Genomic DNA, 27,818 nt, shown 5'->3' with positions numbered 1-27,818 from the left:
CCAGTTTTCTTAGGTTCCCTCCCAAGACGACACCCACAAATAAGCAGAAAGCAGTCTTGTGAATTCGCCATACCAATTCCTTTAACCTGCTATGCCTAAACTCCCGCCTTTTTATTATAAAAATAATGGGAATATAATGGTCTATCTTGTCCCTTTAGAAGACAAGCCCCACCCACTCCCTCCCCTACCCGCTGAGGCAAGGGGATCTTCCTTCCACTTCTAGCCTGAGCTCCTTCTTTCTGTCTCTTTCCAGAAGAGGTAGCTTCTCTTCTCCTCTCCTCCCTGCCCCTGTTTTTCTTTCTCTCTCTCTGCTCTTTCCCCTGCTCTCCTTCCCCCCATCTCTTTCCCCTCCATAACCCACTAAATAAATACCCAAAGTCTCTGCATGGCATCTATCTGTTTCTCACCTGCTATGGCGGGTCAGTTGGTTGTGAGACCCAGCTGACCCCCAACATGCCAAGGTCTCTCACCCACTGCCTCCCACCTGCCTGGGTCCCACAGAGGCCTTGGGTGGTAGGACCAGGATGCCCCTTGTGGCCCACTGCCACCCTTTGGGGAATGGTGCCATTTTATCTAAACCATTACAAGTATGCTATACAGACAGAGAGAGTTTGAGTGTGGAGTTTATTGAAAGAAGAGTAAAAACTGAGGGGAGAAAAAAGAGATAGAGACAGGGAGAGAGAGGGAGAGAGAGGGAGAGAGGGAGAAAGAGAGAGAGAGAGAGAGAGAGAGAGAGAGAGAGAGAGAGAGAGAGAGAGAGAGAGAGAGACCAGTTTGCCTCTTCAGAAGAATAGCGGAAGGGAAGAGAGTGGGAGTAGGCAGGGCTTGTCTCTTAAAGGGACAGGGTACTGTCTATCATGCACTCAGCTGTCTATCATGCACTCAGGTGGATGCAGGGTGCAGGGCATGGTGCACTGTGCCAGGTTCCCAAGGGGCAGGGCCAAGGTGGGCCTGAATATAACACTAGGCAGGTGCTGTAACACAGACCTATGTCTTCAGCCCTATATTCTTCTTCTCTTCTTTTTCCTTCTTTCTTTATTTCTCTCTTTTCTTTTCTTTTTTTAAAATCTTATCATTATTATTATCACTTTTGAGACAGGGTCTCCCTGTGTAATAGTCTTAGCTGTCCTGGAACTAGCTTTTATAGACCAGGCTGGCCTTGAATTCACAGGGATTCACCTGTCTCTGCCTCCTGAGTGCTGGGATTAAAGGCGTACGCCACCACCACCCTGCTCTTTTCTTTTTCTTTTTTTTTTTAAAGACAGGTTTCTCTGTGTAGCCTGACTGTCCTAGAACTCATGTTCTGGAACTTTCAAGAACTCACATTCTGGAACTTACCAGATCAGGCTGGCTTTGAACTCAGACACCCACCTGTCCCTACTGAGATTAAAGGCGTTCGTCATCATCCAACTTCTTTTGTTGTTGTTGTTGTTTTCAATCAGATTTGATCTTGCTATATTATTCTAGCTGGAATTGAACCTCAGCCTCCCCGTGCTAGAATTATCAAGCAAACAAGCAGCTGTCTGTGAAGTAGGGTTTTTTTGTTTGTTTGTTTGCTTGCTTGCTTGTTTTAGAAATAATAAAGTTTGGAGAAAGAGCTACTCTTTAATTGATAATTACAAGACTCAGTTTATTATTAAACTACTTAAATTTCCTTATAATATGACTTCTAAGCATCGGCAGATGAATTGCTGGTTTTAGGAAAAATAAAATCCCTATAATAATATCTTTTCTATTTAGTTCTTGCTCATAAACAGTTGATGAGATTTACTCACAGAGGACAAAAGAAAAGTTCAAGAATGTACCTTCTTGGGCTGTCTCTGACCATGTTTCTGTTTGGGGGACCCTTTCCTCCTACAGGGTTGCTTCATCCAGTTTTAACAGGAGAGGAGTGTAGGGCCCAGGGCAGCCTGACTACACTTAGGGAGACTAGGCCACACAGCTGCCATGACAGGCTTGATAGAGATTAGCTAAAAAGTAGGCCTGAGTTTCCGTTTACTGGCAGGCAGCCCTGGGTTCTAGGAAAAACCCTAAAGTGACACTGACAGGGAGGGACAGCACCTAAAGGGATGTTCCTGACATTCCAAACATTAGATAAGATTAGAGAGGGTCACCAGATGTCCTTGAACTTATTCCCCTTTCGCCAAGACCCCTAGACAAATGTTAGCTAATTAGGGTCCTGTACCCTGGAAATCCCCTCACCTTAACCTCTCCTGTGATAAACACCACGCCCTGACTGGGCTGGACACCCTCTGCTCTCAATTACTGCTTCGGACAGGACAGACAGAGTTCAAGCTCGAACTTGAATAAAGGTTCTTTGCTTTTGTCTATGGGATTTAGTCTCCATGGTGGTCTTTTGAGGGTCGTCGTCGTCTGGGCATAACAAGTGCCTAGACTCACTGCAACTTGCAGTACACCTTGGCTGGGTTAATATCCATGGGAGGCCTGCCCTTTTTTGAAGAGGAGAAGTAGGAATGAATGGGGGAGGGGAGGTAGGGAGGAAGGTTTGGGAGCAGAGGAGGGAGGGGAAACTGTGGTCAGGATGTAAAAACAAGAAATTAAGTAAATAAAAAAAGTCCCTTTTTGGACTGGAGAGATGATTCAGCAGTTAAGAGCACTGACTGCTTTTCCAGAGGACCTGGGTTCGATTCTCAGGACCCACATGGCAGCTCACAACTGTCTGTAACTCCAGTTCCAGGGGATCTGACACCCTCATACTAATGCACATAAAATAAGATTAAATGAATTATTTTAAAATAGGATGTCCTTTCTTAATTATGATTTTGTTTGTGTTTTTGAGACAGAGTCATTCTATGTAACCTACGCTGGCTGAGAACTATGTAGCCCAGGTTGGCCTCACTTTTACCACAATCCTCCTGTTTGGGCCTCCTAGTTGCTGAGATTACAAGCATGCCCATACATGTCTGGCTTTTGTTTATAACCATCTTAGTGGTGGAGTAAATGGATAAAAAGACTTATAAGATTAGAATAAGAAATCCCCAGATCTAGATCCATTTCTTTCTTTTTCCTTCCTTCCTTCCTTCCTTCCTTCCTTCCTTCCTTCCTTCCTTCCTTCCTTTTTTCTTTTCTTTTCTTTGTTTTGTTTTGTTTTTTTGAGACAGGGTTTCTCAGTAACAGCTCAGACTATCCTAGAATGTACTTTGTAGCCCAGGCTGGCCTTGAACTCACAAAGATCTGCTTGCTTCTGGGATTAAAGGTGTGTACCACCACCACCACCACCACCACCACCAGGCTCAGATCTGTTTTCACCAAAAAAGAGATTATTGCCCATGGCTGAATCAAACAAGAAGACAAAAGATCTTCTCTTCATAAGTTTCCATATGTGCCAAGTGATAGTGGTGCACACCTTTAATCCCAGCACTTGGGAGGCAGAGGCAGACAGATCTCTGTGAGTCTGAGGCCAGCCTGGTCTACAGAGGGAGTTCCAAGACAGGATTCAAAGCTACGCCGAGAAACCCTGTTTCAACAAAACAAAACAAAACAAAACAAAACAAAACAAAACATCAGTCTTACAGACCTGGCAATGGTAGCACACACCTTTAATCCCAGTAGCTGTGCTACTTTGCCATAGAAATCAGGGGAGTAAATCACATTGCCTATCTTTGTACAGTTTAGTATAAAAATATTTGGGTTGGGCAGTGGTGGGGCACTCCTTTAATCCTAGCATTAGAGAGGAATATAAGACGGAAGGAGACAGCTCTCCGATACAGTCTCATTGTGAGATTCCTGGAGGCAGGATTGCTTTTTCGGACTGAGATAGAGGTAAGAGCCAGTGGTTGGCTGCTTTGCTTTTCTGACCTTCAGGTTGAACCCCAGTGTCTGTATCTAAGTTTTTATTAATTGTGCTACAAAAAAATGTAAGCCAAGTAAATTCCACTTCAAGTTGCTTTTGGACGTGGTGTTTTATTGTAGTAATAGCAACCTGACTGAAGTCAACAGGTTTGTCACTGTGCTTGGCATTTGGGCTTTGGGTTCCTGCCACGGAAGAGGCTGCACTAGACAGCTTATGATTCATAATGATTTGCTTCTATAGGTGGCCCTATCAGAAGCAACTCTAAGCAGAGGTAGAACTAAAGGAAATAGGAAGTGAAAAGAAAGAGTCATGGGAGAGATTGGGAATAGAAGAGAAAAGGCTTCTAGATGAGGCCACCTAGTTCAGAGAGTAAGCAAGTAGGCCGCCCTAAATTATGCCGCATTTCCATATTCTTTTGAGCAAAGAACACTTAAAAATGAAGCAAAACCAGCAGGCAAGGCTCTCTCTTGAACTGAGGGCCTCAGACATACTAGTCAGGTTTCTACCACTGAGCTACACTCTTAGGCCAAGAGATGCTTTTATCCTTCCCTTTCCTTCCCCTAAGCAGGGAGTTGCTGCTGCTTTATAGCCATAAGGAAAGTAACTTGAATAGGAATCTGAAGGGGTGTGAATTTAGCTTAATGATAAAGCACTTTGCCCAGCACTATGTATACCCTGGCTAGATTTTTTTTTTTAAAAAAAAGCTAATAGGCTGTATGCAAAACAAACCTTTATTAAAAATAGTGATTTTCCTTTAACTCCCCCACGTCTCCACATTGCCTATCTTTGTACAGTATAGTATAAAAATATTTGGGTCGGGCAGTGGTGGTGCATGCCTTCAATCCTATAACTCAGAGGGCAGAGGCAACAAGCTCTCTGTGAGTTTGAGGCCAGCCTGGTCTATAAGAGCTAGTTCCAGAGCAGGCACCAAAGCTACAGAGAAACCTTGTCTCAAAATAATCGAAAAAAATCCATATCTATCTATCTCTCTATCTAATATTTAATATTGAGAGATAGATATAATAAATGTATCTGTTTCTCTAGAGAACCCTGACTAATACACATACCTAACACTCTTTCTTTTCCAGGGTTTCTGTGTCAGTTATTACTAACTCATTAGATAACTTGCATGCTTTTCTTATATTTCACTTGTGATTTTTGGCTTAATTTCTTGGACTCAGAGAAGAAACCCCCAGAAGATAAAATTGGCTTCCCCTACAGTTTCATACCAAAGAACTGTGGAGCAAGGCTAGAATTAGACCAGTGTGGATGGATGTGGAAACAATAATCTCTACTTGGCTTTTATCTCAGCCATTCCTCCATTATTGGAATTTGCACTAAATACAGCTTTAGTGGTTTATGGCCCATATTCTGAATCATTTTGACGTAAAGCTGGCACTGTTTAGTAATTTTTTTTTTGAGATAAGGGCTCACATAGTCAAATCTGGCCTTCTGATCCCCCTGCCTCCAACTCCCAAGTGCTGAGATTGTACCACCAAGCCCTGTATATACGGTGCTGAGAACTGAACCCAGGACTTTGTGCATGATAAGCGATTGCTCTATTGTTATTTTTGTTTTGTTTTTATTGTTATTATTGTTATTGTTATTTTTGTTTTGTTTCTCTGAGAACGGGTCTTGTTATATATAGCTCTACCTAGCCTGGTAATTTACTGTAACCCAAGTTGGCCTCGAATTCGGAATAATTCTCCTCCTCATCTTTCCAAAAGCTGGGATTACATGTGTGCATCATCCCATCTGGTTTATTAGTCTTTAATTATAGAAAGCCTCCAAATTAATCAAGGTGACCCCTATCTGTTTTCATCATTTGTTCTTAAACGATTTTAGAAAGACCAGCATTGTTACATAGGTAGATTGAGGAGGCTAAAGAACAGGACTGCTGATCGGTGAGAAGGGATTTGGAGAGGAGGCAATAAGGTCTAGAAGCTTTGAGTTGTACCAGCAGAAGGACCACAGAGGGACTCTCGGGTGCCGCCAACTACAATTCCCAAGCTCCCTGGCCCCGCCCCTTCTCGGTGGCCCCTCCCTGCCCCTCTGGCCCCGCCCCCGCTCAGCGACCGGCTGGGTGCCCGCCCGACTTCCCAGCTGCCCCGTGCAGCCCGGGCATGCCCAGTGTGGGCGCAGCCCCGGCTCTGGGAGCGCCGGGGCGGAGCGGGCTGCCAGGCGCGGAGCAGGCAGATCGATCCTCGGTGGGCGAGCGCCCGGGCCGGAGCCGCCGCGGCAGGGCTGCGGGGTAGGTGTGGGCCGCGGCAAACGGGGATTCGAGCCGCTTGCACGCCCGTGTCGGGGCGGCAGGGCCCAGGGGCCAAGGGAGGACTGGCAGGCCAGAGCTGGTCGGTGAGGTTCTGGCGGGGGCTGCGGCAAGGACCCCGGTCCCGAGGGCCCGGGACGTGAAGGGCGGCGAGGGCAGGCCCTGCGGCGCGCGGCGTCCAGGCTCTCTCTCTCCCCAGGTGCGGTGGGGCTGTCTTTAGATACCGTGACCCACGGTGAGCTTGCCGCTGGCTGGGGAGAAAGACGGGTTCTCAGCCCAGTTACCCAGATGCTCCAGGAGAGAGGGGACCGGGCACTCCCGGGGCCCCAGAAGGCATTCTGCGGCCCCGTGATGAGTGAGGGTGTTACCTTCTCCCTACCTGGAGTGGGAAACGCCGGCTTCCTGCCTTCCGGGACTTGGGTTTGATGGCTTCGAAATGAAAGTGTGGGAGTACATCTTAAGTAGATGCTTAATCGCTTCTAAAGACGGACAAGAATTTAGTGGTCCGCAGCGTTTCAAGGTTTAAGAAAGGTGATTTGACCATGGGATGTTTGGGTTAAACAGAAATCCTCGTTGCAAAGCTTAAGCAAAGAAGAAGCCTGGACTGCGTTAGAACCCTGAAGTTCTGAAGTTTGCTCTAATTAGCTTTCACTCGCTGTTGGACAAACCGTTTAACTTCTCCACCTGTAAAATATTGTGAACCAGAAGACGCATCTGCATTCCCTGTGTTGTAGGAACCCTTTGTCACTGGTGTGGTCTCAAATTGTGGCAGGCTATTTTTCTGCATCCCTCTCAGCAATTTGTTAAACAGGGTAGGTAATTCATACCGAATATTCTCTCCTGTAGGAAAGATGTTAGGCCCACAGTACAAAATTGAAATGGCTTGTCCTTTGGAGGTTCTCTTTGGTCAGTAGGTCCTTTGGTTGCTACATGCAGAAGCTGGGTGTTAATCTGCCAGGAGTCAAATAACATAGTGGTTCTGGGCTGGGCTGGACATGTTTGAAGCTCCCTATCTGGTCTCGGAGAAAACTAGACCAAGTTTCTTCAGACCTCAAACCGGATGCATTCTTTAATAGGCTCACAGTCATACAGGCTTTTCAGCTTTATTCTGTTTTACTCCATCCTCAAACCCTGTGAACAATTTTACTACCCTTTATTTGTAGATGAGCAAGTCATCAGCTAAGAGGGCGTGTATCTATGATAGTCTTCACACACTACTGTCCTGCCCATTATTAGACATTTACTATTCTGGCCACGGACTGATCTCACCACAACTCTTTGCTAGAAGACATATGCAAGAAACTCTGAGGCTTTTTTTTTTTTTTTTTTTTTTAGGGGAGGAGTGAGAGTAATAACAGATGTTTCTTAACCCTAGAAACTAATCCAGGTAAGCACATCTGGTAGGATTTGACCTAAGGGACAGATGATGTCCATGGGGTTGTGCAGGTAGCCTTCTGATTCTGCACTCCCTGTTCGTCCAGTTCTGAGTGGCATTAGTCCAGTTGGGTCAGTGCAGTGCTACTTGATGATGTGACCAAAGGTCAAGGGACGTACCCTTTATGTTTTAAAGCCGAGTTGTAGACAGGCTTCCTGTGAAATTAGTGTTTTAAGGTTGTTATCTGTTAAATTGGAGGTGCTGGACTTGATTTAGTGAGACTTGAGAACGTTAAAATTCTAGATTCTTTTTTTAAAAAAAATTTTTTTTTGAAACAGGTTTCTCTGTGTAACAGTCCGGGCTGTCCTGGAACTTGCTTTGTAGACCAGGCTAACCTCGAATGCACTGAGATCCACCTGTCTCTGCCTCCCAAGTGCTGGGATTAAAGGCTGGTGCCACCACTGCCTGGCCAAATTCTTACAATTTTACAAGTGGATTTTCCATTCACCTTAGAGTTCACTTTAAAGAAATCGAATGAGAGAAGCTTTTTAAGATTATTTATAGTATGAACACTCTTGCCCTTCAGCACTGGGGACTGCACTCAGAACTTGAGGGTTTCAGGTATGCTAGCCAGGCTTTCTACCCGTGAACTATATCCCCAACCTTTGGTTTTGTTTTTTGAGTCAAGATTTCATGAAGTTACTCAAGCTGACCTCGAATTCATCTTACGCAGACTTTGAACCCGTGAGCCTGCCTTAGCCTGCCAAGTAGCTGGGATTATAGGACTGCGCTATCAGGCCTGTCTCCAGTTTTAAAAATTTTTTTCTTTGGTGTTGGGAATTGAACATGCCATGCAAGTGCTCTATTGCTGAGTTATACGTTCTCTTTCTCTTTTAACATTTATTTTGTGTGTTTGCGTGAACATGCATGTGCTCTGATGTGAGTGTACAGTGGAGTCAGGACAACCCATGTGGATCCTGGGGATTAAACTCACGTGTTTTGGAATGGCAGAAGACTCCCTTACCTGCTTATCCACCTCCCTAGCCCTGAGTGAAATAAATATATATAATTAACCCTGCCAGTTTCTTAATTTTTGGAGCTAGGTTTCCCATTTATCTGAGAAATAAAATGAGAAACCCTTACTATTCCTCTTTTTTTAAGACAGGGTCTCATGTACCCTATGTACTTGAAACTTCCAATTTAGCCGAGAATGACCTTGAACTCCTGATTCTCTTGTCTCAGCTTCCCAAATGGGATCATAGCTGTGTGCCGCCATACCCAATAACCCTTACTGTTCTAAAGACTACAAATGTGAACTTCATGAACTTTTTCTTGGGGGGTGCTGGGGATTGAACCCCAGCTCTCATTCCGTTTACCATTGAACTAGACCCTCCTCCCCCAAACCTTAGTCTAGTTTAAAATTCATTGTTTCCTACATGATTATTGAAATACATACACATACATGTACATTTAAAATTAGAAAATGAATTGGTGCTGTAGGTCACTAGGTTACATCTCCAGGACTATGCTGGTGGTGAGGGATGAAGTTAGAAAACATAGAAAGACCTAATTAGAGGGTTTGGTAGTTTCATATTATGTCTTAAACTTTCCAGTGTATTTGAGGAATATATATGTTTAAAGTGAATCAAAACAAATTATTATTATTGTATGAGACAGGGTTTCCCTAGCAAGCCCTAGTAGGTGTGGAACTCAATGTGTAAACAGCTTAAATTGTGGTTATTCTCCTGACTCTACCTCCTAGTGCTAGAATTGCCGGATACTATAGTGCCTAATTCCTTCATGTGTTTTTTGTTTTTCTATTTTAGTATGTGTGTATATTGTGTATTCAGGTGTCTGTGTAGGCCAGAAAACGGTATTTAATCCCCTAGAGCTAAGTTCGATGGTTGGCAGCAATCTAACACAGGTGTTAGGATTTGATCTCTGGTCCTCTGAAAGCAGCAAGTGCTCTCAACCACTGAGCTATCTCTCCAGTCCCACATTCAAGTGTTTGAAAATACATAACCAGCATAAATTGCTTAAAAGAGTATTCTAACATTATTACCACCCATTTTCGGATCCTCAGGTGTTTGAAGTGTTATGAAGGAGCAGTTGGGGACATCAAGGCTCAGGGGAGACCACTTGTCCAGGAGCACATTTGCCTCCTCTTTTAGCTACTAGGGAGGCTGAGGCAGGAAGATCTGTTGAGTCCAGGCGGCAACTTACCAAGACCTCATATCTCAAAAGAGAAAATAAGGATTGTAGTTTTCTTCAGTTATAATTGTAGCTTCATAGTTCATTGTATTAGTGCTACAATCTATTACTCTTGTATTGGGGCTACTACTAGTATATGTGATCATTTTGTAGAAACAGATCATGACATACCATATTTTTTTCCATTTGGTTTCAGGCCTCCCATGATGAGAGATTTGGGGGTACTTCCCTCTGTGTAATTGATAGTCTGGGCAACGAAGAGATGGCTGACAGTGTCAAAACCTTTCTGCAGGACCTTGGCAGGGTGAGTATATTTTGTTTCATGGCATATTTTTATTTTTGCTAAAGAACTAGGAAATTTTTCAGGTGTTTTATGTTTTTATTATGTTTTTATTGTGTCTTTTACACAGAATGTTAGTTTTCAGTGTAGTCTACATTATTCAGTAAACAGTTTTTCATACACCATCCCACATATTTTTTTATTTTGCTATGCAGCCCTGGCTGGTTTGAGTTCATTTAAGTTCTGTTTCTCCTTCCCAAATTCAGGGATTACCAGTGTAAGCCTGTGCCTATATCCAGTATTTTGTTTTTAATAAGCAAGAGAGATAGTGTATGTGTGTACGTACATGTCCGTCTATCTGTTTCTGTGTATATAGTTGGAATTTTCTTTGGGCCACCAACCAGCTCTCAAATAAAATCATAGAGACTTACTATTATGAATCTCAGCCTTAGCTTAGGTTTGTCCCACCAACTCTTTTAACTTCATTTTGCCTCAGGGCTTTTTTTTAACCTTTCTTTCATTCTGTATATCCTACTTTCCTGCATCCTCCTGTCTGTCTGCCCCTGGTGTTTCCCTGGCATCTCTTTTTCTTTCTTCCCCCAAGCCTAAATTTCTCCTCCTCACTCTCCACACAAGTCCTGCCTATACCTCCTCACTTGCTGTTGGCTGGTCAGCTTTTTATTAGACCAATCGGGTGCCTGGCCAGTCAGGTGCCTTAGATAGGCAAGGTAAAACAGTAACTTTTTTTTTGAGACAGTTTTTCTCAAGTTTTGGAGCCTGTCCTGGAACTCATTTTGGTAGACTAGGCTGGCCTCAAAATCAGAGTTCCACCTGTCTCTGCCTGCCAAGTCCTGGGCTTAAAGGCGTGTGCCACCACCACCCAGCCTATATCTTTACATAATTAAACAAATACAACACTTCTTTGCATAAACATTCTGCAAGGTTTGTATATGTGTGTGTGCGTATTTGTGGTACATGCATGTGGGTGTGTACATACAGTCTCGTTCTCGTGTGGATGCCGAAGCAGAACTTTAGGTGTCTTCCTCTCTCACCTCTATTGCTGTCAACCTTATTGCCTCGAGACAGAGTCTCTTACTCATCTTGAGTTGGCCTATTTGGCAAGCCTGGCTGGCCAGGAACTTCTTAGGATATAGCAGCCATGCCTAGCTTTTTACAAGAAGGTTTTGGGATTTGAACTCGGGTCTCATGCTTGTAGAGCAAACACTCTTAAGTACTGATTGATTCCCAGTCCTTTTATCCTGTATCCTATGAAGTTGGGAAACCTGTCTATTGAGTGCATTATCTAGTATTAGGTTTCTGGTTAGCTTGGCTACAGAACCTTAACAATTTGTTTTGAGAGAGGTTAGCCTTCACCTGGCTGCGTAGTCCTGGATGACCTTGAACTCCTGATTCCCTTGCCTTGATAGAAAGTTCTGGGATTGCAAGTGTGTGTTACCATGCTAGTTTGAGCCAGATATAGTAGCACATATCTATAATTACAATACTCATTTGACTGAGGCAGGAGGATCATGAGTTCTTGGCCATTTTAGGCAGTATAGTGAGGCCCATCTCAAAAACACCACCCTCCCCGTCTCTTCCCCCCAAAAAACCACAGATGTAGTGGCATATGCCACTGACCTCAGCACTTGAGAGACAGCAAAGGACCAGGAGTGGTTCAAGGACAGACTTGGCTACATAGGGAGTTTGAGGCCAGCCTGGGCTACATGAGACCCTGTCTCAGAAAGAAAGAAAAACAAATTTTGAAAATGGCCATCAAGGCTGGGTAGTAGTGGAGCATGCCTTTAATCCCAGCACTCAGGAGGCAGAGGTAGGCAGATCTCTGTGAGTTCGAGGTCAGCCTGGTCTACAAGAGCAAGTTCCATGACAGGCTCCAAAGCTACAGAGAAACCCTGTATCGAAAAAAACAAAAAACAAAAAAACCCAAAAACCCCCCCAAAACAAAAACAACCAAAGAAACAAAAAAAAAAAAACCAAAAAAAGAAAGACTATCTAGATTAAGGGTGACATTCTAACTGCCTGTTTATCAAAACCAATTTAGAAATAATAACCCAGGGCTTATGAGATGACTCACAGAGAGGAAAGTGCCCCCAAGTCACTCATCACGGAGGGCCTAGAAACAGATGGAGGAAAAAGACATATTACTTCATGATTTGTTTCTACAGAATGACTACACATTCTAGTAGCACTAACACGAACAGATAAAGGGGCTTGTGAACAAGCCTGACACCGAGTTTAGCCTCCAGGATCTTGTTGGCATTCTGTGACTGCACAGCTGTGCTTTTGTTTATTAGCTTTATGTAATGTGTGCTTGCACAGTATGTCGGTTTTCTCCTTGCTGTCAGCTTGGTGGCAAGTACCTTTACTGCTGGACCATCTTACTGTCCTTTATGTTTTTTGAAGACGTTCTTACTCTGTATCCTAGACTGGGTTCAAATTTGTGGTGAGTATCTTGCCTCAGTCTCTCAAGTACCCTGGTGCTAGTCTTACAAGGATAGGCTACCACACCTGGCTCTGTTTCTGTTTTGTTTTGTTGTCTTTTTATGAAGTTGACTATCTTGGTAGTTATTCTACTTTGGACATAAATCTGTTTTTTTGTTTTGTTTTGTTTTGTTTTGTTGTTTTTCGAGACAGGGTTTCCCTGTAGTTTCTAGAGCCTGTCCTGGAACTAGCTCTTGTAGACCAGGCTGGCCTCGAACTCAGAGATCTGCCTGCCTCTGCCTCCCGAGTGCTGGGATTAAAGGCCTGCGCCATCACCGGCCGGCCTGTTATGGTTTAAAGTTCTAATATGTGGTTGGTCGCAGGGATGGATAAGTGAATGCAGTTCTTTGAACGGATGACAGGCAGTCCTGGTGTTTACAGCACCAGCAATAACTTGGAATTCTTCAGGTATGGTTGGCAGGTGCATTTGTCACTGTCTGTATGTTGGTTCTACACAAGCTCAACAGCATCTCCCTCATGTATCCACCAAGGGTATTCTCCAGCCACACCACCATGATGCATCTGCTCTATGTGGCACTCTCTGCTTTCCTCTTTTCCTCCTTCTCTTCTTTCTCTTCTTTTTAAACAGTAATTGTGTCTTTCTCCAAATTTGACTGTGTTTAGAGCTAGTACAGGACTCAAAGAATACTGCAGCAATTTAACTGGTACTGAAAGGGAGCAGGGAAGACAATAACATGTTTTCATAGTACTGGTAAATATAAAAGTGTTAGAAAACTACTATTTAGTACTCATACAATTCAAGATTGGTGTAGGCAGGAATTGTGGAAGGATGCAAATTTGGGGGAAATCCATGGGCATGATATTTGCATGGCATCAGAAGTGTTTCCCTGGCCGGGCGGTGGTGGCTCACACCTTTAATCCCAGCACTCGGGAGGCAGAGGCGGGCGGATCTCTGTGAGTTCGAGACCAGCCTGGTCTACAAGAGCTAGTTCCAGGACAGGCTCCAAAGCCACAGAGAAACCCTATCTCGAAAAACCAAAAAAAAAAAAAAAAAAAAAAAGAAGTGTTTCCCTGATGTGAGAACCACAAAGACACACACACACACACACACACCCCAGTTTGTTAAGAGTTGCCAGGGAGAACAGGCTCATGGAACTGGAGATTTTCAGAAGCAGAAAAATTCGAAAGACTGTCCTATCCTGTTTTGTTAAGTTCAGTAGTTGCTTTCCCTTGTGTCTTGCTTGTCCAGACTTAACACTGTGTTTACTGTCAGCAGTTGAGGCAAGGGCCAGTTTTGTCAGGAAAATAAGCTCCATATAGAGTGTTTTTGGTGCCCATCATTCTCTCAGGAGTCACGTTTTAAATCATTGGAACATTTAAATGCCATATTCTATAGGTCTTTGAAGTGTTTGAAGATGCCTATCTATGTGGAGTACATCTCTGTGCATCTTGAAAACCTAACATAAGTATAACAAACATAAGTGATTATTAACCTGTAATTTTAATAACCTATACATCTTGAAGACTAATGCTTCACATTATAAAAACAATCTTCAAACATGTGTATAGCAATGATCTCAAAATTGTAACAATATAAAAATATCTTAATCAGAGGTAGAGAAGTATAGTGCATTATGACAAATATCCTTAATTTGTATCAATATTCAAAATTTCTTAAGCAGAAACATACATATAGTATAATAAAAATTTACATTTCTGTGCAAAAATATTGTAAACAGAAATAGGAATATAAACAAACTATGACATAATTTCAAATTTGTATCAATATACAAATTATCCTAGACAGGAATACAAAAATAGTTTTACATATGTATTGAAATACAAGAATCTATACCAATGTAATATAGCCATCCTGGTTCAGATCATATGGGTACCAGATGATGCAAGATCCTCAAAGATACATATTTATTTATATATCAGTTCATTAAGAGGTGCCGGGGAGAGCAGATTCACAGATTGGGGATTAGGGGATCTGGGAACCAGCCATATGCTGCTTCACCCTGCCTGACGCCTCCTGTCTTCACAGCCCAAGAGATCATGCCACCCCACTCTCCTCTTCAGCGGTCACTTTCACAGACAGGAAGTCATACCTTAAGGCCAGTAGCCCAGAGCTACTGGCAAAATTAATTCCCACAACAGTTTCCCACTTACTACTTTGTAGTTACTAGAGGAAAGAGTTTGAAACCATGAAATTAATACCACAAGGGAAAGAGTTACTGTGTCTTATTGTTTAGGGAGAGAGGGTGGATATGATCTTTCTGGACAGGACAGGCTGGCTATGTATCCCTGACTGACCTTGGATTTGGGATTTTTTCCTTCCTCAACTTTGAATTTTGGGAAAAGAGGCATGTGCCACTATGCCTAGCTTTTGTGTTTCTTGGTGTGATACATATCCATCAGTGCTGTGATATTTTTGCTCAAAATGCCAACCTGGATAATCATGGAGAAACTTAAATCTTGAGGAAAATCCCATGAAGTAGCCAACCTGTAATCTTCAAAAAGAAAAACAAAGAATTGGGCTGGTGAGATGGCTTAGAAGTAAAAACTATTATTGCCAAACCTGATGACATGAATATGATCCCCAAAACCCACCTGGTAGAAGGAGAGAACCAACTCAAAAGTTGTCCTCTGATCCCATGCATGGTGATATTCACAAATAAATAAAATGGAAAAAAAAAGTGTGAAGAACTGCTGTTGACTGAAAATACTAAGGAGACATACTAATGAAATGTGTTTGATTCTGGCTTAAACTCTTGACCTGTAAAATGTAAAGTTCATTGTTGTGATGAATGGAAAAATTGGAACGTAGACCACAAAGTATTTTAGTATTAAGTTTCATGAATTGATAACTACCCTATCGTTATGTAAGGAATATTGTTCTTAGGATACCTCCTGAAAAAATTACCATACAGGGGCCTGAGAAGCTGGTCATGTTGGCCGCTCTACTTGTGTTCTCAGCATTTGGGAGCTGAAGCAAAATCAAGAATTTGAAGTCAGTCTGACCCTGTTTCAGCCCCTTCCCAAGGGAAAAACAGCATGAGCTTGACTCAACTTTCTTGAAGTATATGCTAATATGGAAAAAAATACTAAACTGGAAATTCTGAACTAAATGAGTTTGGAAATTCTCCGTTGTTGCAGTTTTTCTGTGAATTAAGGATTGTAGTTGAAATTTTTCTTTGGGCTTCCAACTAGCTCCCAAATAAAGACATGGAGACTTATTTATGAATTCTTGGCCTTAATTTCGGCTTGTCCCACTAGCTCATTACTTATTAGGCCAGGTGACTTAGACAAGCATAACACATCTTTACATAGTTAAACCAATGCAGGATAAACAGTTGGAACACACCTTTACATAGTTAAACAAAGCAGCGTAAACAAATGCTACACACCTTTATGTACAGTAATACTCTACAACATAAACAAATGTTAGTTAACATATCTTTACATAGTCTAATATTCCACAACAAAGGATCATTTTAAAATAAAATACATTAATTAATATAAAGGGTGAGGGTCTAGTTCTGTGGCAGAGTACTGCCCACAATGCACGAAGTCCTGAGTTCCATCACAGCACCAGAGGCACAAATCACTCTCCTTAAGCTCTGTAGGAAAATACTGTGGTTTCACTTTCCTGTGTGTAACTTTGGAAAGTCTACTCCAGCCCATAATCTCTCTTAAAAATGTCTTTATCTACAGGGAATCAAAGACTCTATCTGGGGCATCTGTACCATCTCAAAACTAGATGCTCGGATCCAGCAGAAAAGAGAGGAACAGCGTCGAAGAAGGGCAACTAGTGTCTTGGCCCAGAGGAGAGCCCAGAGTGTAGAGCGGAAGCAAGAGAGGTGAGTACAGGCCCGTATTCCAAGCTGTCATTGGAGGAAATGACTGATAGTATAGAATGAAGGCCCTACATAGTAAGTTATAATTCCAGCATCCTCTTAGTTTTTTTGTAATTTTTAATAGGTAATTTCCCCCAGCGCACGCGCGCACACACACACACACACACACACACACACACACACACACACATTTACTTAAAGTAGGATTCTTATTCAAAATGGCATGATGTTTAAAAAAAAAATCTATGGTGGTAAATTAGCTCAGAAGCAAAAGGTGCCTTCTAAGCAAACCTGATGGCCTGGGTTTGGTCCTTAGAACCCATGGACAGCTGGAAGGACAGAACCAACTCCACAGAGTTTTCCTTTGCATCCTCCACATGCATCTCACACATACAACAGTAAATTAAACAACAACAAAAATAAAGAGTGCCAAATAAAGGACCACAAACAGTATTTGATTTGATGGGTATCTGTAATAAGGCCTATATGGGTTTGTTTATTGGTAGACTAAACCCTACCCCCAGACTTTTTGTTTTTGTTTTTGTGGCTGGAGAGACAGCCATGGGTGCTGGGAACCGAACTCTTATATTTTTGATTGTGAGCCTAGCCTTTAATGGCTGAGGCATCTCTCCAGCCCAAGACTTTCTTGTTTAATGTGTTCTAACCTCATACTTTAGATGGAAGAACACACATATACATATACTCTCACACAGTTTTGTTTAATTTGGGGACTAAAGAGATGGCTCAGTGGTTAAGAGTGCTTATTTGTCTTCCAGAGGACCTGGGTTCAATTCCCAGCACCAACATGAAGGCTAACGCTGTCTGCAACCCTAGTTCCAGGGGATCCAAGGCTTTCCACTGACACACATGCAGGCAAAACACTCATACATATAAAAATAAACATTTAAAAAATTATTACTTGGAGAATATATCCATTTCACAGCATACGTGTAGATGTCATGGGTTCAGGGAATCAAACTCAGGTTGCCAGACTTGTGTGACACTTTTATCAGTAAGCCTTTTTAGGCAGAGGCAGGCAGTTTGAAGCCAACTTGTGTGTTATAAGCCAGCCAGGGTTACACAGTGAAATCCTGTCTCAAAATGACAACAAAATAGAAAAGCTGGTTCTTCATCTGGGTGTGGTGGCACATGCCTGTTATCTCAGCACTGTGAAGAGGGAGGCAGGATGACTACCGAGAGTTTGAGGCAAGCCTAGGCTATATAATGAAGCCCTGTTCCAAAATAAAAACACCTGGTTTTCCAGAAACCTTTTACTGACTTTCTTATGGCCTTATTGACTGACTTAGAATGTGGAAGAACATTAGGTGTTCAAAGATAGTATGGTGCCAATAGAAGCTGTAGGTTGGAGAGTTCTTAGATAACATAAGGAAACATTAGTTCTTAGATAACATTTATAAGCTAAATTCATATGATCTTTTCTAGTGAGCCACGTATTGTTAGTAGAATTTTCCAGTGTTGTGCTTGGAACGGCGGAGTTTTCTGGGTAAGTTCTTTTCCATCAAATTCTAGGTTCCTTATAAGTATCTTTACACTGTTACTAGGTTACTGTTTTTCAGCTGCATCCTTGAAATACTAAGATGAACTAACTGTCTTTGATGTTTGAGCTGCTTATATATGCTGATGATTATCACATGGATAGCGGATGGAGGAGGGGAGTGGGGTACTGAGCAAGAAATACTGATGTATGAAAATGTCAAAATGAAACCCATTATTTTGTATGATGGCTAAAAGCATTCATAGTTTCCATGCATGGTAGTACATTCCTATAATCCTAGTACTTGGGAGGCAGAGATAGGCAGATCTGAGACCAGGCCAATCTTGTCTACATAACTTGAGTTTCAGATTATTCAGGGACTCTATAGTGAGATGCTGTTTCAAGGGAAAAAAATTAAAAAGAAAAGGAAGAAAAAATTAATATTAAAAAAGGATAACTATGGGTTGAAGAGATGGACCAGTACTTAAAAATAATTGCTCTTGTGGAGGATCGGGTTCAGTTCACAGCACTTATTCCAGGCATTTCTCGTCTGTTTATAGCACCATTTTCTGGAGATTTTGAACATTCTTCTGGGCTCAAAGGGCACCTGTGTGCACATGCTACATATATAGACAACCAGACACATGCACATAAAATAATAAAAATAAATCTTAAAAAAATAATAAATAATAGCAGCACTTGGGGGTAAAAGCAAGAGGATCAGAAGTTCAGGGTAGTAAGTTTGAGATCAGCCTGGGGTACATGAGACCGTCCTCAAAAAAAACAAAGAAATACATAGACAAAAAAATACACAGACCTTTAATCCTAGTACTCAGGAGGTAGAGGCAGGTGGATCTCTGAGTTTGAGTTCAGCCTGGTCTACAAAGCCAGTTCCAGAACATCTAGGGCTGCACAGAGAAGCTGTATCTGGAAACAAACAGAAACCCCGAAACAACAAACATGAATTTGAATTTTGTGCATCTGTGGTGAGTTTTATTCCTATTCACAAACAACACTTTTATGTAGAGATATCTGGGGAGTCATGAATATGTTTGTTTATATGATCCATTGACAGATTTTAGTATTGTTATAAATAACTTGTGTTGTTGGCACTGTCTGGACATTTTGGCTCTTTGTGGGATCAAAGAAGGGTAGATGTGACCAGATAAGCAAAATTCTTTTTGTTCTGGTTGTAGCAAATGACTATTATTGAGACCCAGATCAAAAAGTTTACCTATAATTAACTGAGAACTATCATAGTCTTAAGTGAAACATGGATGGATCTAATGAGTAAATACTTTCCTTGACTTGATACTCAGAGTAGTTCAGTTTATCTTAATGTAAACATTTCACTAATAGATTTAATTAATAAACATCATGGGATGTTTAGTATATATCTTTAAACTTTGCCCTGAATGTTAGTTAAAATGTTTTTTTTTCTGTCTCAAATGAGTCACGGATACATGTATCAGTTTGCTGTACTCTTTTGGAATTTTGGGAAGTAGGAGAGGTGCTTCTCCTGGCCTCCTGTTTTATAAACTAGCTGTCTTGACAGGAAAGTCATTACAGTGAAAGGTGAAATGCCTTGTTTTAATTTATTTTATTATTCTTATTAATTTTTTTGTTTTGTTTTTTTTTTTCGAGACAGGGTTTCCCTGTAGTTTCTAGAGCCTGTCCTGGAGCTAGCTCTTGTAGACCAGGCTGGCCTCGAACTCAAAGATCCGCCTGCCTCTGCCTCCCGAGTGCTGGGATTAAAGGCGTGCACCACCACCGCCCGGCTTTTATTATTATTTTGTTTTTGTTTTTTTGAGATGGTTTCTCTGTGTTTAACCCTGGCTATCCTGGTACTCACTCTATAGACCAGGCTGTCTTTGAATTTACAGAGATCCACCTCTCTCTGCCTCTTATGTGTGGGGATTAAAGGCGTGCGCCACCACTACCTGATGCCTTCTTTTAATTTATAGAAGGGTTTTGATTATTTTATTGCCTCTTTTCTTCAGTTCAGTCTCCTCTTGTTTTACCGAGTGTTTATTCCTGTGCTTCAATCAGTAACAGCCCGAATTATCGGTGAGTGTGTCTGTATCTTGCTCCTGCTGGGGGTAGAGGTTTGAGATCTTTGTTTCTTAAGTAAGCACTTCCTAACAATACTAGCAGTTTGATGTTTTTTGTTTATGAGATGGGGTTTCTCTATGTAACAGGTATGGCTGTCCTGGTCTCGAACTAATAGAGATCCTCCTGCCTTGCCTTCCTTGTGCTGGTATTAAAGGCGTGTGCCCCCTCCACCCAGCTGATGATTCGAGTTTAGACTTCTCAATGACATTTTGAGATAGGCATTGTTGAGCTGTCCATTTTATGGATAAGTAACAGAAATTAGTTAAGCTATTAGTAAGTAGCAGAGCTGAGATTTATATTCAGGTGGATTCCTGACAGCTCTGTGATTAGTCACTTTTGTGACATCTCAGTAGTCACTCTGTAAGCAGGTTTATTTCAAGATAAGCAGAACAAAATGTGATTACTATTAATAAGAGCTGTGGCCAGAATATGAGGCAGAGGAATAGTCATAAAATAGTTCCATGTTTGGTCTTTTGACATTCCACCTGTCTAATTAAACTAATAATACGTCTTGCTTTTTATTTTAGGTGATCCCTCACTGCATGGAGATGTTTGGTCATGGCTGGAATTCTTTCTCACATCAATTTTCAGTGCTCTTTGGGTGCTTCCCCTGTTTGTGCTTAGCAAAGTTGTGAATGCCATTTGGTTCCAAGTAAGCACAGGGCAGAACGTGGGGTCTGGGTTCTACTTGATGGGCTCTCTAGGTTACACACTTTAGCCTCTGAAGTTAGGGGCCCATAGAGAAACAGCTTTTAAGCCTTAATGTTTTTTAAGCTAAGCAGGCAGTTGGGTAATCCTTGGTTTTGTAATGTGGAATGTGTGTCTCCGGTTACTGAGGCAGACTTCTCACCGGGCAGCTCTTGGAGCAGAGCAGTGGCATCAGCTCTGGGATGGACACGGGACCATTAATTCACGTTTCACTGTACTGCTGTTTTCTGTTTCAGGATATAGCTGACCTGGCATTTGAGGTATCAGGGAGGAAACCTCATCCATTCCCCAGTGTCAGCAAAATAATTGCTGACATGCTCTTCAACCTTTTGCTGCAGGCTCTCTTTCTTATTCAGGTGAGAGACACATGGAGACAGCTTTAAAAAAAAAAAAAAGAAAGAAAGAAAAAGAAGTTTAGGCAAAAAAATTTTTTTTTTTTGCATTTGTCCTGGAGTAGTGCTATTTAAAGCACTGTTTGTATGTCTGCATGGGGTGGGAGTGCATGTGCACTGTTCACCTTAATTTTTGAGATGAGATCTCTCACTGAACCTGAAGATCACTATTTGGCTAGAGTGACTGTCAGAGGCCTTAGTACTTGTCTGTCTCTGCCTCCTCTCGAGTGTGCAGGTTACTGGCTTATACATCATGCCTGGCATTTGTGTGGGTGCTGGGGATTTATACTCATTTCTTTGGCTTTCACAGCAGCACTTTTACCCGATTAACCTCTTCCTAAGAAGTTAAATTGAAGTTTATTAGGTAGAGAGAAGAATCGGTACGCAAGTGAGATTTAAGAGGGGACACACACACACACAGAGAGAGCTTATTTAAGAAAAGGAAATGGAAGGTGAAAAAATGACTCAGTGGTTTGTGTCTGGTACCCACATGGTGACTCACAGCCATCCATAACTCCAGTTCCAGCTGATGCAGCATTCTCTTATGACTACTGAGGGCACCAGGCACAAATGTGGTACATATCCGTAAATGCAGACAGAATATTTAAAATTTAAAAAATCTAAAAAATGAAAGTGAAAAAAGATAGGACAATAGTAACCTGCCTGAGGTATGGATATTGGGGAAGAGGAGGGAGGAAAGGAGAGAGTGAGACTTTAAAAACTTATCCCCAGAAGCTGCTAGAGAGTTTATAAAATTATAAGAACCATGGATTTATCTTGTCTTCCCTTGGAGATTCTGATCCTGCCATTAACCAACTTTTGAGGCAGCTAGGCTGTAGTAGTGAGTGAGAAATGTCTGACACTATGGAACTGAGTTTGTTGCATTTGTTCCTCAGGGGATGTTTGTGAGTCTCTTCCCCATCCATCTTGTGGGTCAGCTGGTTAGTCTGCTGCATATGTCTCTTCTCTATTCACTGTACTGCTTTGAGTACCGTTGGTTCAATAAAGGTAAGTCCGTGTAAAGAAACCCGGAGCATACCAGCCCTGCTGAGAAATGCTGGTGCTACACACACTAAGCTATTCAATATTTACGCTCTTAGCAAATTTCTGAAAAGATGTTGGCTCACTGGCAAGAGGAGATTTTGTTTGGCCTAGTGAGTTTATTAACCTTTGGGGTCAGGGGAAGTAGCATGTAGAATTGTAGAATTAATTGCCATTTTTTTTAATGCTTAATGTGATGTAGCTGTGTTTGGACCAGAAGTGATAGAAAGCACAAGTTGTTTCAGAGAGGTTAAGTGGATACTAGTGCATCTAGATTTTTTTTTTCCATTTAAGACATGGTCTTGCTATGTAGCCCAGGCTGGCTTTGAGTGCTCACTCTTAGTTCAGGCTGGCCATCAACTTTCCTGTCCATTTTCCTGCTTCTACTTCCCAAGTGCTGGGAGTGCACACGTGTACTGTCGGGTCGAGCTCCTTGGTTACTTTGGGATTTAGTTATTTTCATCCTATTATTTTTAAATTTTAGTTATTTTCTTTTTAAATTATTCTAATCTTTGAGTCAAGATTTCATGTAGCCGATGCTATTATTGAACTTGCTATGGAGCTGAGGATGACCTTGAACTTCTGAGCTGCCTTTATTTGCAGAGTGCTGGGATTATAGGTGTGTACCATTGTATCTGCGCCTTTTTTTTTCTTTTTTAGGCTGGAATTAGTTTTGTGCTACCACACCCAGCTAGGAATCTTGTAAAAAGACTGATGCTTTGTGTGTGGTCTGTTACTTGTAATCCTTGCACTTACTTTGAGGTAGAGATAGGAGGGTTTTGAGTTTGAAACTAGCCCGGACCAGATATATAAGATCCTATATAAAAAAGTCCTAACGCATACAAAAACGTTTGCCTGTTGATCTTGGTGAGTGTGACTAAAGTGACTGCTGTCAGTAAAGATGTCATTTTTTGTGGGGAAAAGGTATTTTGTTTGTTTTTTGAGACATGGTTTCCCTGGCTGTCCTGGAGCTTGCTCTGTAGTCCAGGCTGGCATCCAACTCAGAGATCAGGCTGCCTCAGTCTCTTGAATGCTGGGATTAAAAATGTGTGTGACAACCACTTGGTGAGATGCCATCCTTTTCTGATATTTTGCTTTATTCTAGAATTCACTAACAAAGGATGGTGGTGCTAAAATTAATGTTACTTTGAAATTATGGTTCTTGTAGAATCTTTGCATTGAAGCTTCATGTCAGATTTCTACAATTCTTTGAAAATGGGGTCTTATTATACTGTCCCTATGTAGACCAAGTTGTGTCTGTTTTCCAAAGTGCTGGGATCAAAGGTTTGTACCATCATAAGCCTGCTAGATTTGTATAGTTCGTGTGCTGTATCTGTGTTCTGAATGGTAGCTCTGTGCCTAAAACCTAAGCCTGAAATAATTGTCTGCCAGTTAGTCATGTAACTAAAATATGAGTTTTCAGTGTACTGACTTCCTTGTTTCAGGAATTGAAATGCACCAGCGATTGTCAAATATAGAAAGGAATTGGCCTTACTACTTTGGATTTGGCTTGCCCTTGGCTTTCCTCACAGCAATGCAATCCTCCTATATTATCAGGTAATTTGGCTAGAGAAATTTGAAATACTAGAAAAATAAAAAGCTCAGGTAATATGTTTTAACAAGCATCTTTTATTGGTTTGCTTCTATACCTAGTATTTTATTTATTTTACATCATTTGACCATCAGGAAGAATTTTTGTTGTTGTTGCTAATAGTAATTGACATTTGTCAGCATTAAAATGTAGTCTACCATATTATATGCTGCTTCCTGGAGGCAGATACTTAGAAATTCGGAAAATTTTTTGTTCATTTCTGAAGCTGTGTTTATGATATATTAAGGTTTTATCCCATCATGCTGTGTTTTTTTTTTTTTTTAAACAGTGGCTGTCTCTTCTCTATCCTGTTTCCTTTATTCATTATCAGCGCCAATGAAGCAAAGACTCCTGGAAAAGCATAGTAAGTGCCCGTGAAGAGACTTTTGCTCTGAAAATCTCTTATGCTGAAGGAAAGCCTTATGTCCTAGTTAGTTTCTCTTGCTGGGAAGCAGCAGAGGAGGAAAGGATTTATTTGGCTTACATTTCCATATTATTGCTGTTCATCATCAGGGACATCAGGACAGGAACCTGGAGGCAGGATTAGATGCAGAGGCCGTGGAGGGGGCTGCTTACTGGCTCATTCCACATGGCTTGCTCAGCCTGCTATCTTATAGAACTCAGGACCTTCAGCCCAGGAATGGCCCCTCTCACAATGGGCTGGGCCCTTCCATCAGTCACTAAGAAAATGCCTTACAGTTAGATCTTAGGAAAGCATTTTTCTCAACTGAGGCTTCCATTTTAGTGGCTATAGTTTGTGTCAAGTTGATATCAAACTAGCCAGCACACCTTACTATATGGTTTTTTTTTTTAAGATTTATTTTTATTAGTGTTTTGTTCACATGTCTGTGTATGATGTGCATGCAATGCCTTTGGATGACAGTAGCTGGTGTCATATCCTTTGGAACTGTGTTACAAGCTATTGTGAGCTACTGTATGGGTGCTGGGAACTGAGACAGATACACACAGGGTGTGAAGAGGAGATATGTGCCAGTTTTTTTTTTTTTTGAGTGTATAAATTTGTATATATTTCCCAAATTGACACTCTCACATGCTCATCTTTATTTCTCCCTGTGTAGCCCTGTTGTGTCTTGAGCTAGTGATTCTGCTACCTTGTCCCCCAGTGCTTAGACCATAGGTGGATGCCACCAATCCTGTTTATTCCTGTCCTTAATTTAACACTTGTAGCAGGTATAGTGATTCATCATGCCTTAATCATAGTACTTGGAAATCTGTGGCAGAAGGATTAATATGAGCTCAAGATCAGTTTGGGCTACAAAATGAATTCTAAGTCAACAGTCACTAGATGTAAGGCCTTTGTAAACATCTGAGTAAAGCCCATTTTTGGACTAATAGCCACTTTTAAAGAAAGTGGTAGGTTCTATGTTATCTTTTAAAAGAAGTGCTTTTAAAATCTTAATTACGGGGCTGGAGATGAAGCTCAGCAGTTGAGCACTGGCCGTTCTTCCAGGGACTTGGTTGAATTCTTAGCATCTTGATGGCTCACAGGTATCTGTAACTCTAGTTCTGGAGGATCCAACACCCTCTTCTGCCTTTTGTGGGCAGCAGGCACACAGTTAGTGAACAGATATACTTTTGATAAACACTCAGTTCCATAAAATAAATATTAAAAAGTCTGGATTAATATAAAATAGAACTTTATTTCATTTGAAAGCCCCAACCCCGATACTGAAAACTGGCGATTGTAATGCATTTGTGGCAGCGACAGGACATACGACTACGTTTCTTTTTCTTTCTTGTTTTTTTGAGACAGGGTTTTCTGTGTAGTTTGTCCTAGAACTCACTCTGTAGACCAGGCTGGCCTTGAACTCTGCCTCCCAGGTGCCGGGATTAAAGGTGTGGGTCACTACCAGCTACATTTCTTTTTTTCCAGTGGTGGGATTAAACTCACAGCCGCAGACATGCTAGGCAAACAGTCTATCCTGCTATTCGCTCTTACCCAGTGCATTCTTTAACTGATCAATTTATGCGTCAATATCTGTATTTCTTTGATAAGTTTTGTTGCCTTGTTTTCCCCTATGTAGTTTTAAATTTAAAGTAGTCAGATAAACTGTAATTTGCTTGAAGCAGTTATCAACTTGGAGCTAACGAGTAGGGTTTCTTGTCCTTCAGTCTTTTCCAGTTGCGCCTCTTCTCCTTGGTGGTGTTTTTAAGCAACCGACTTTTCCACAAGACAGTCTACCTGCAGTCAGCCCTGAGCAGCTCCTCCTCTGCAGAGAAGCTCCCTTCTCCACATCCGTCTCCTGCCAGACTGAAAGCTGCTGCAGGCCACTGAGTCCTGCTGTCCAGAGAGGATGGGTGGGATTGGGTGGAGGATGTGGCAGCTCTTTACTCTGTTTTCCGCCCCCTGCCATGGAAGGCAGGACCCACTGCCAAGGGCCCTTTGCGTATTTCCTTCTCTTTGAATTGGAATTTTTGTCTCCGGTACACATAAGGCAGAATCTTCCTGAATCCAGTATGTGGATTTTTTTTTTTTTAAACCACCACCCTAGGTCTGAAAGGGCCAGAGTTTTCCAGCCGTTTCTAGCATTTGCCAGCTCCTGTGCCTGGACTGATTGACTACATTTTTTTTTTTCTTTTCCCTGTGTAACTTACTCTCCCACTTCCTGCTGCCTTCCAGCACCCCTGGATGAATGGGCTTTGTAATTTTAACTGTTGTATTTTGTGTATTTGTTGTTACTGTTTTCTGTGAAGCACATACATTGGATGTGGGAGGTGAAGGAGCATTCCAATTGCTCCAGGTCACTCCCTCTATAGCCATCACTGTCTTGTTTTCTTGTAACTCAGGTTAGGTTTTGGTGTCTCTTGCTCTGCTGCAGAAAAAGAAAGGAAGGAAAAAAAAGACCCTGAAGAGATGGGACAGATAAACCTCAGCCAAACTGGCTGCGTTTTGAGGAGTTATTTCTTTCTTTCCCTTGAAGGGGAAACAGCTTTTTTTCTCTGGTACAATTTAAGTTCCCCGGTTACGGGGGGGTACCAGTTCTGGACAAGTGCCACTGCATCACAGAACGCTCAGAGGATCTGAAATTCTTACCCTGAAGATGAATTTACTGTTGGCCACTGCCAGGTCTCATTGGTGTTTTAAGGAATATTGGGTGCTTCATATAGGAATTGAAGGGGTAAACTTATTAAACCCATTCAACCTGTGATTGGTGATGTTTTCCTGTCATTTTAAGAGTCTAAATAAGGGGTGGGAGGGCAGATGTAAAAAACTTGTACAATTTTAAAATATCACAATTAAACGTGAGCTCGTTTCCCATAAAATGTGTAATGTTTGATTCCTAAATCACATCTTGAGCTAGATGTATTCAGATTGAATAACTTTGTTTTGAATAATCTGGTTATAGATTTTAGAAATTAGTTCTGAAAGGTATTCTCAGAATGAGCTTGGTAATAGTGTTATAATTATGTTTACTGCTTTGGTGATTGTTGGTTTTTGGCTTGTTTTCTTGATGAGTGTTTTAAAGCAAGTTGTTTGTTTCTATTGTGTATTTGTTAAGGGTGAAAATTCTCTCGATTTCAGTATATGAAGTGCTGTTCTGAGGAAGGGATTAGACATTTGATGTCTAATATATAGCATGTACACATGACAACTGTAATCAGTTTTAAATGCTTATCCAGTTGATGGACATGATCACAGTTGTCAAATTGTGCACAAAAAATTGTGACAAGTGCCCTTATCCACTGCTCCTTCTTACTATTCCGTACTTTATAAAAGTTTCCAGGGCTAGATGGTAGGAAAGAACATTGGCCACATTGGGCATGGTGGCGCATGCCTTTAATCCCAGCACTTGGGAGCCAGAGGCAGGCGGATCTCTGAGTTCACGGCCAATCTGGTCTACAGAGTGAGTTCTAGGACAGCTACACAGAAAAATCCTGTCTCGAAACAAAAACAAACAAAATAAATAAATAAAGGAAAGAAGAAGGAAAAGTACACTGGCTACTCTTGCAGAGGACCTAGGTTTGGATCCCAGCACCCACATGGTGGTTTATGTACAACTGTCTAGAACTTCAGGGTGCACAGACACAAGGCAAAACACTCTTACTCTTTTTTAAAAAAAGAGTTTCCAGTAGTCATGTGTTGTGGTACATAGCTATACTACCTCTGGGGAGGTGGAGGCAGAAAGAACAGGAGTTTAAGGTTATCCTCAGCTATAGAACAAGTTGAAAGCCAATCTGGCCTGGCTGA

At 41.7% G+C, this 27,818-nt stretch overlaps 1 protein-coding gene across 4 annotated transcripts; it reads left to right on the top strand.

Moving 5' to 3' along the window:
* Positions 1 to 5,911: 5,911 nt before the first annotated feature.
* Ei24 (EI24 autophagy associated transmembrane protein) lies at positions 5,912 to 26,893 on the top strand. Of its 4 annotated transcripts, XM_038323512.1 has the most exons (13): positions 5,927 to 6,065; positions 6,648 to 6,895; positions 7,419 to 7,470; positions 9,866 to 9,973; positions 16,127 to 16,272; positions 17,713 to 17,773; positions 19,765 to 19,831; positions 20,404 to 20,528; positions 20,821 to 20,940; positions 21,873 to 21,984; positions 23,463 to 23,574; positions 23,898 to 23,972; positions 25,742 to 26,893. In XM_038323512.1, exons 4-13 carry the CDS (start codon positions 9,932 to 9,934, stop codon positions 25,902 to 25,904), a joined length of 1,023 nt encoding a protein of 340 aa, XP_038179440.1. In that variant the 5' UTR covers positions 5,927 to 6,065; positions 6,648 to 6,895; positions 7,419 to 7,470; positions 9,866 to 9,931; the 3' UTR covers positions 25,905 to 26,893. The 4 variants fall into 4 exon arrangements, with proteins under 4 accessions (XP_038179437.1, XP_038179441.1, XP_038179440.1 ...); XM_038323513.1 differs by lacking the exon at positions 7,419 to 7,470 and having other exon boundaries at positions 5,926 to 6,065; XM_038323510.1 differs by lacking the exon at positions 6,648 to 6,895 and having other exon boundaries at positions 5,929 to 6,065.
* The last annotated feature ends 925 nt before the right edge of the window (positions 26,894 to 27,818 follow it).

The sequence above is a fragment of the Arvicola amphibius genome, chromosome 3 (genome assembly GCF_903992535.2).
Source record: "Arvicola amphibius chromosome 3, mArvAmp1.2, whole genome shotgun sequence".
Lineage (NCBI taxonomy): Eukaryota > Metazoa > Chordata > Mammalia > Rodentia > Cricetidae > Arvicola > Arvicola amphibius.
The sequence above is the reverse complement of the archived record's forward strand: the minus strand, read 5'-3'. Positions and strand labels throughout refer to the sequence as shown.

Coding starts and splice junctions, on each gene's coding strand:
- Ei24 (XM_038323509.1), top strand. CDS start 9,932: ATGGCTGACAGTGTCAAAACCTTTCTGCAGGACCTTGGCAGG. Junction 9,974..16,126: donor TTCTGCAGGACCTTGGCAGG/GTGAGTATATTT, acceptor CTTTATCTACAG/GGAATCAAAGACTCTATCTG. Junction 23,575..23,897: donor CAATCCTCCTATATTATCAG/GTAATTTGGCTA, acceptor TTTTTTAAACAG/TGGCTGTCTCTTCTCTATCC.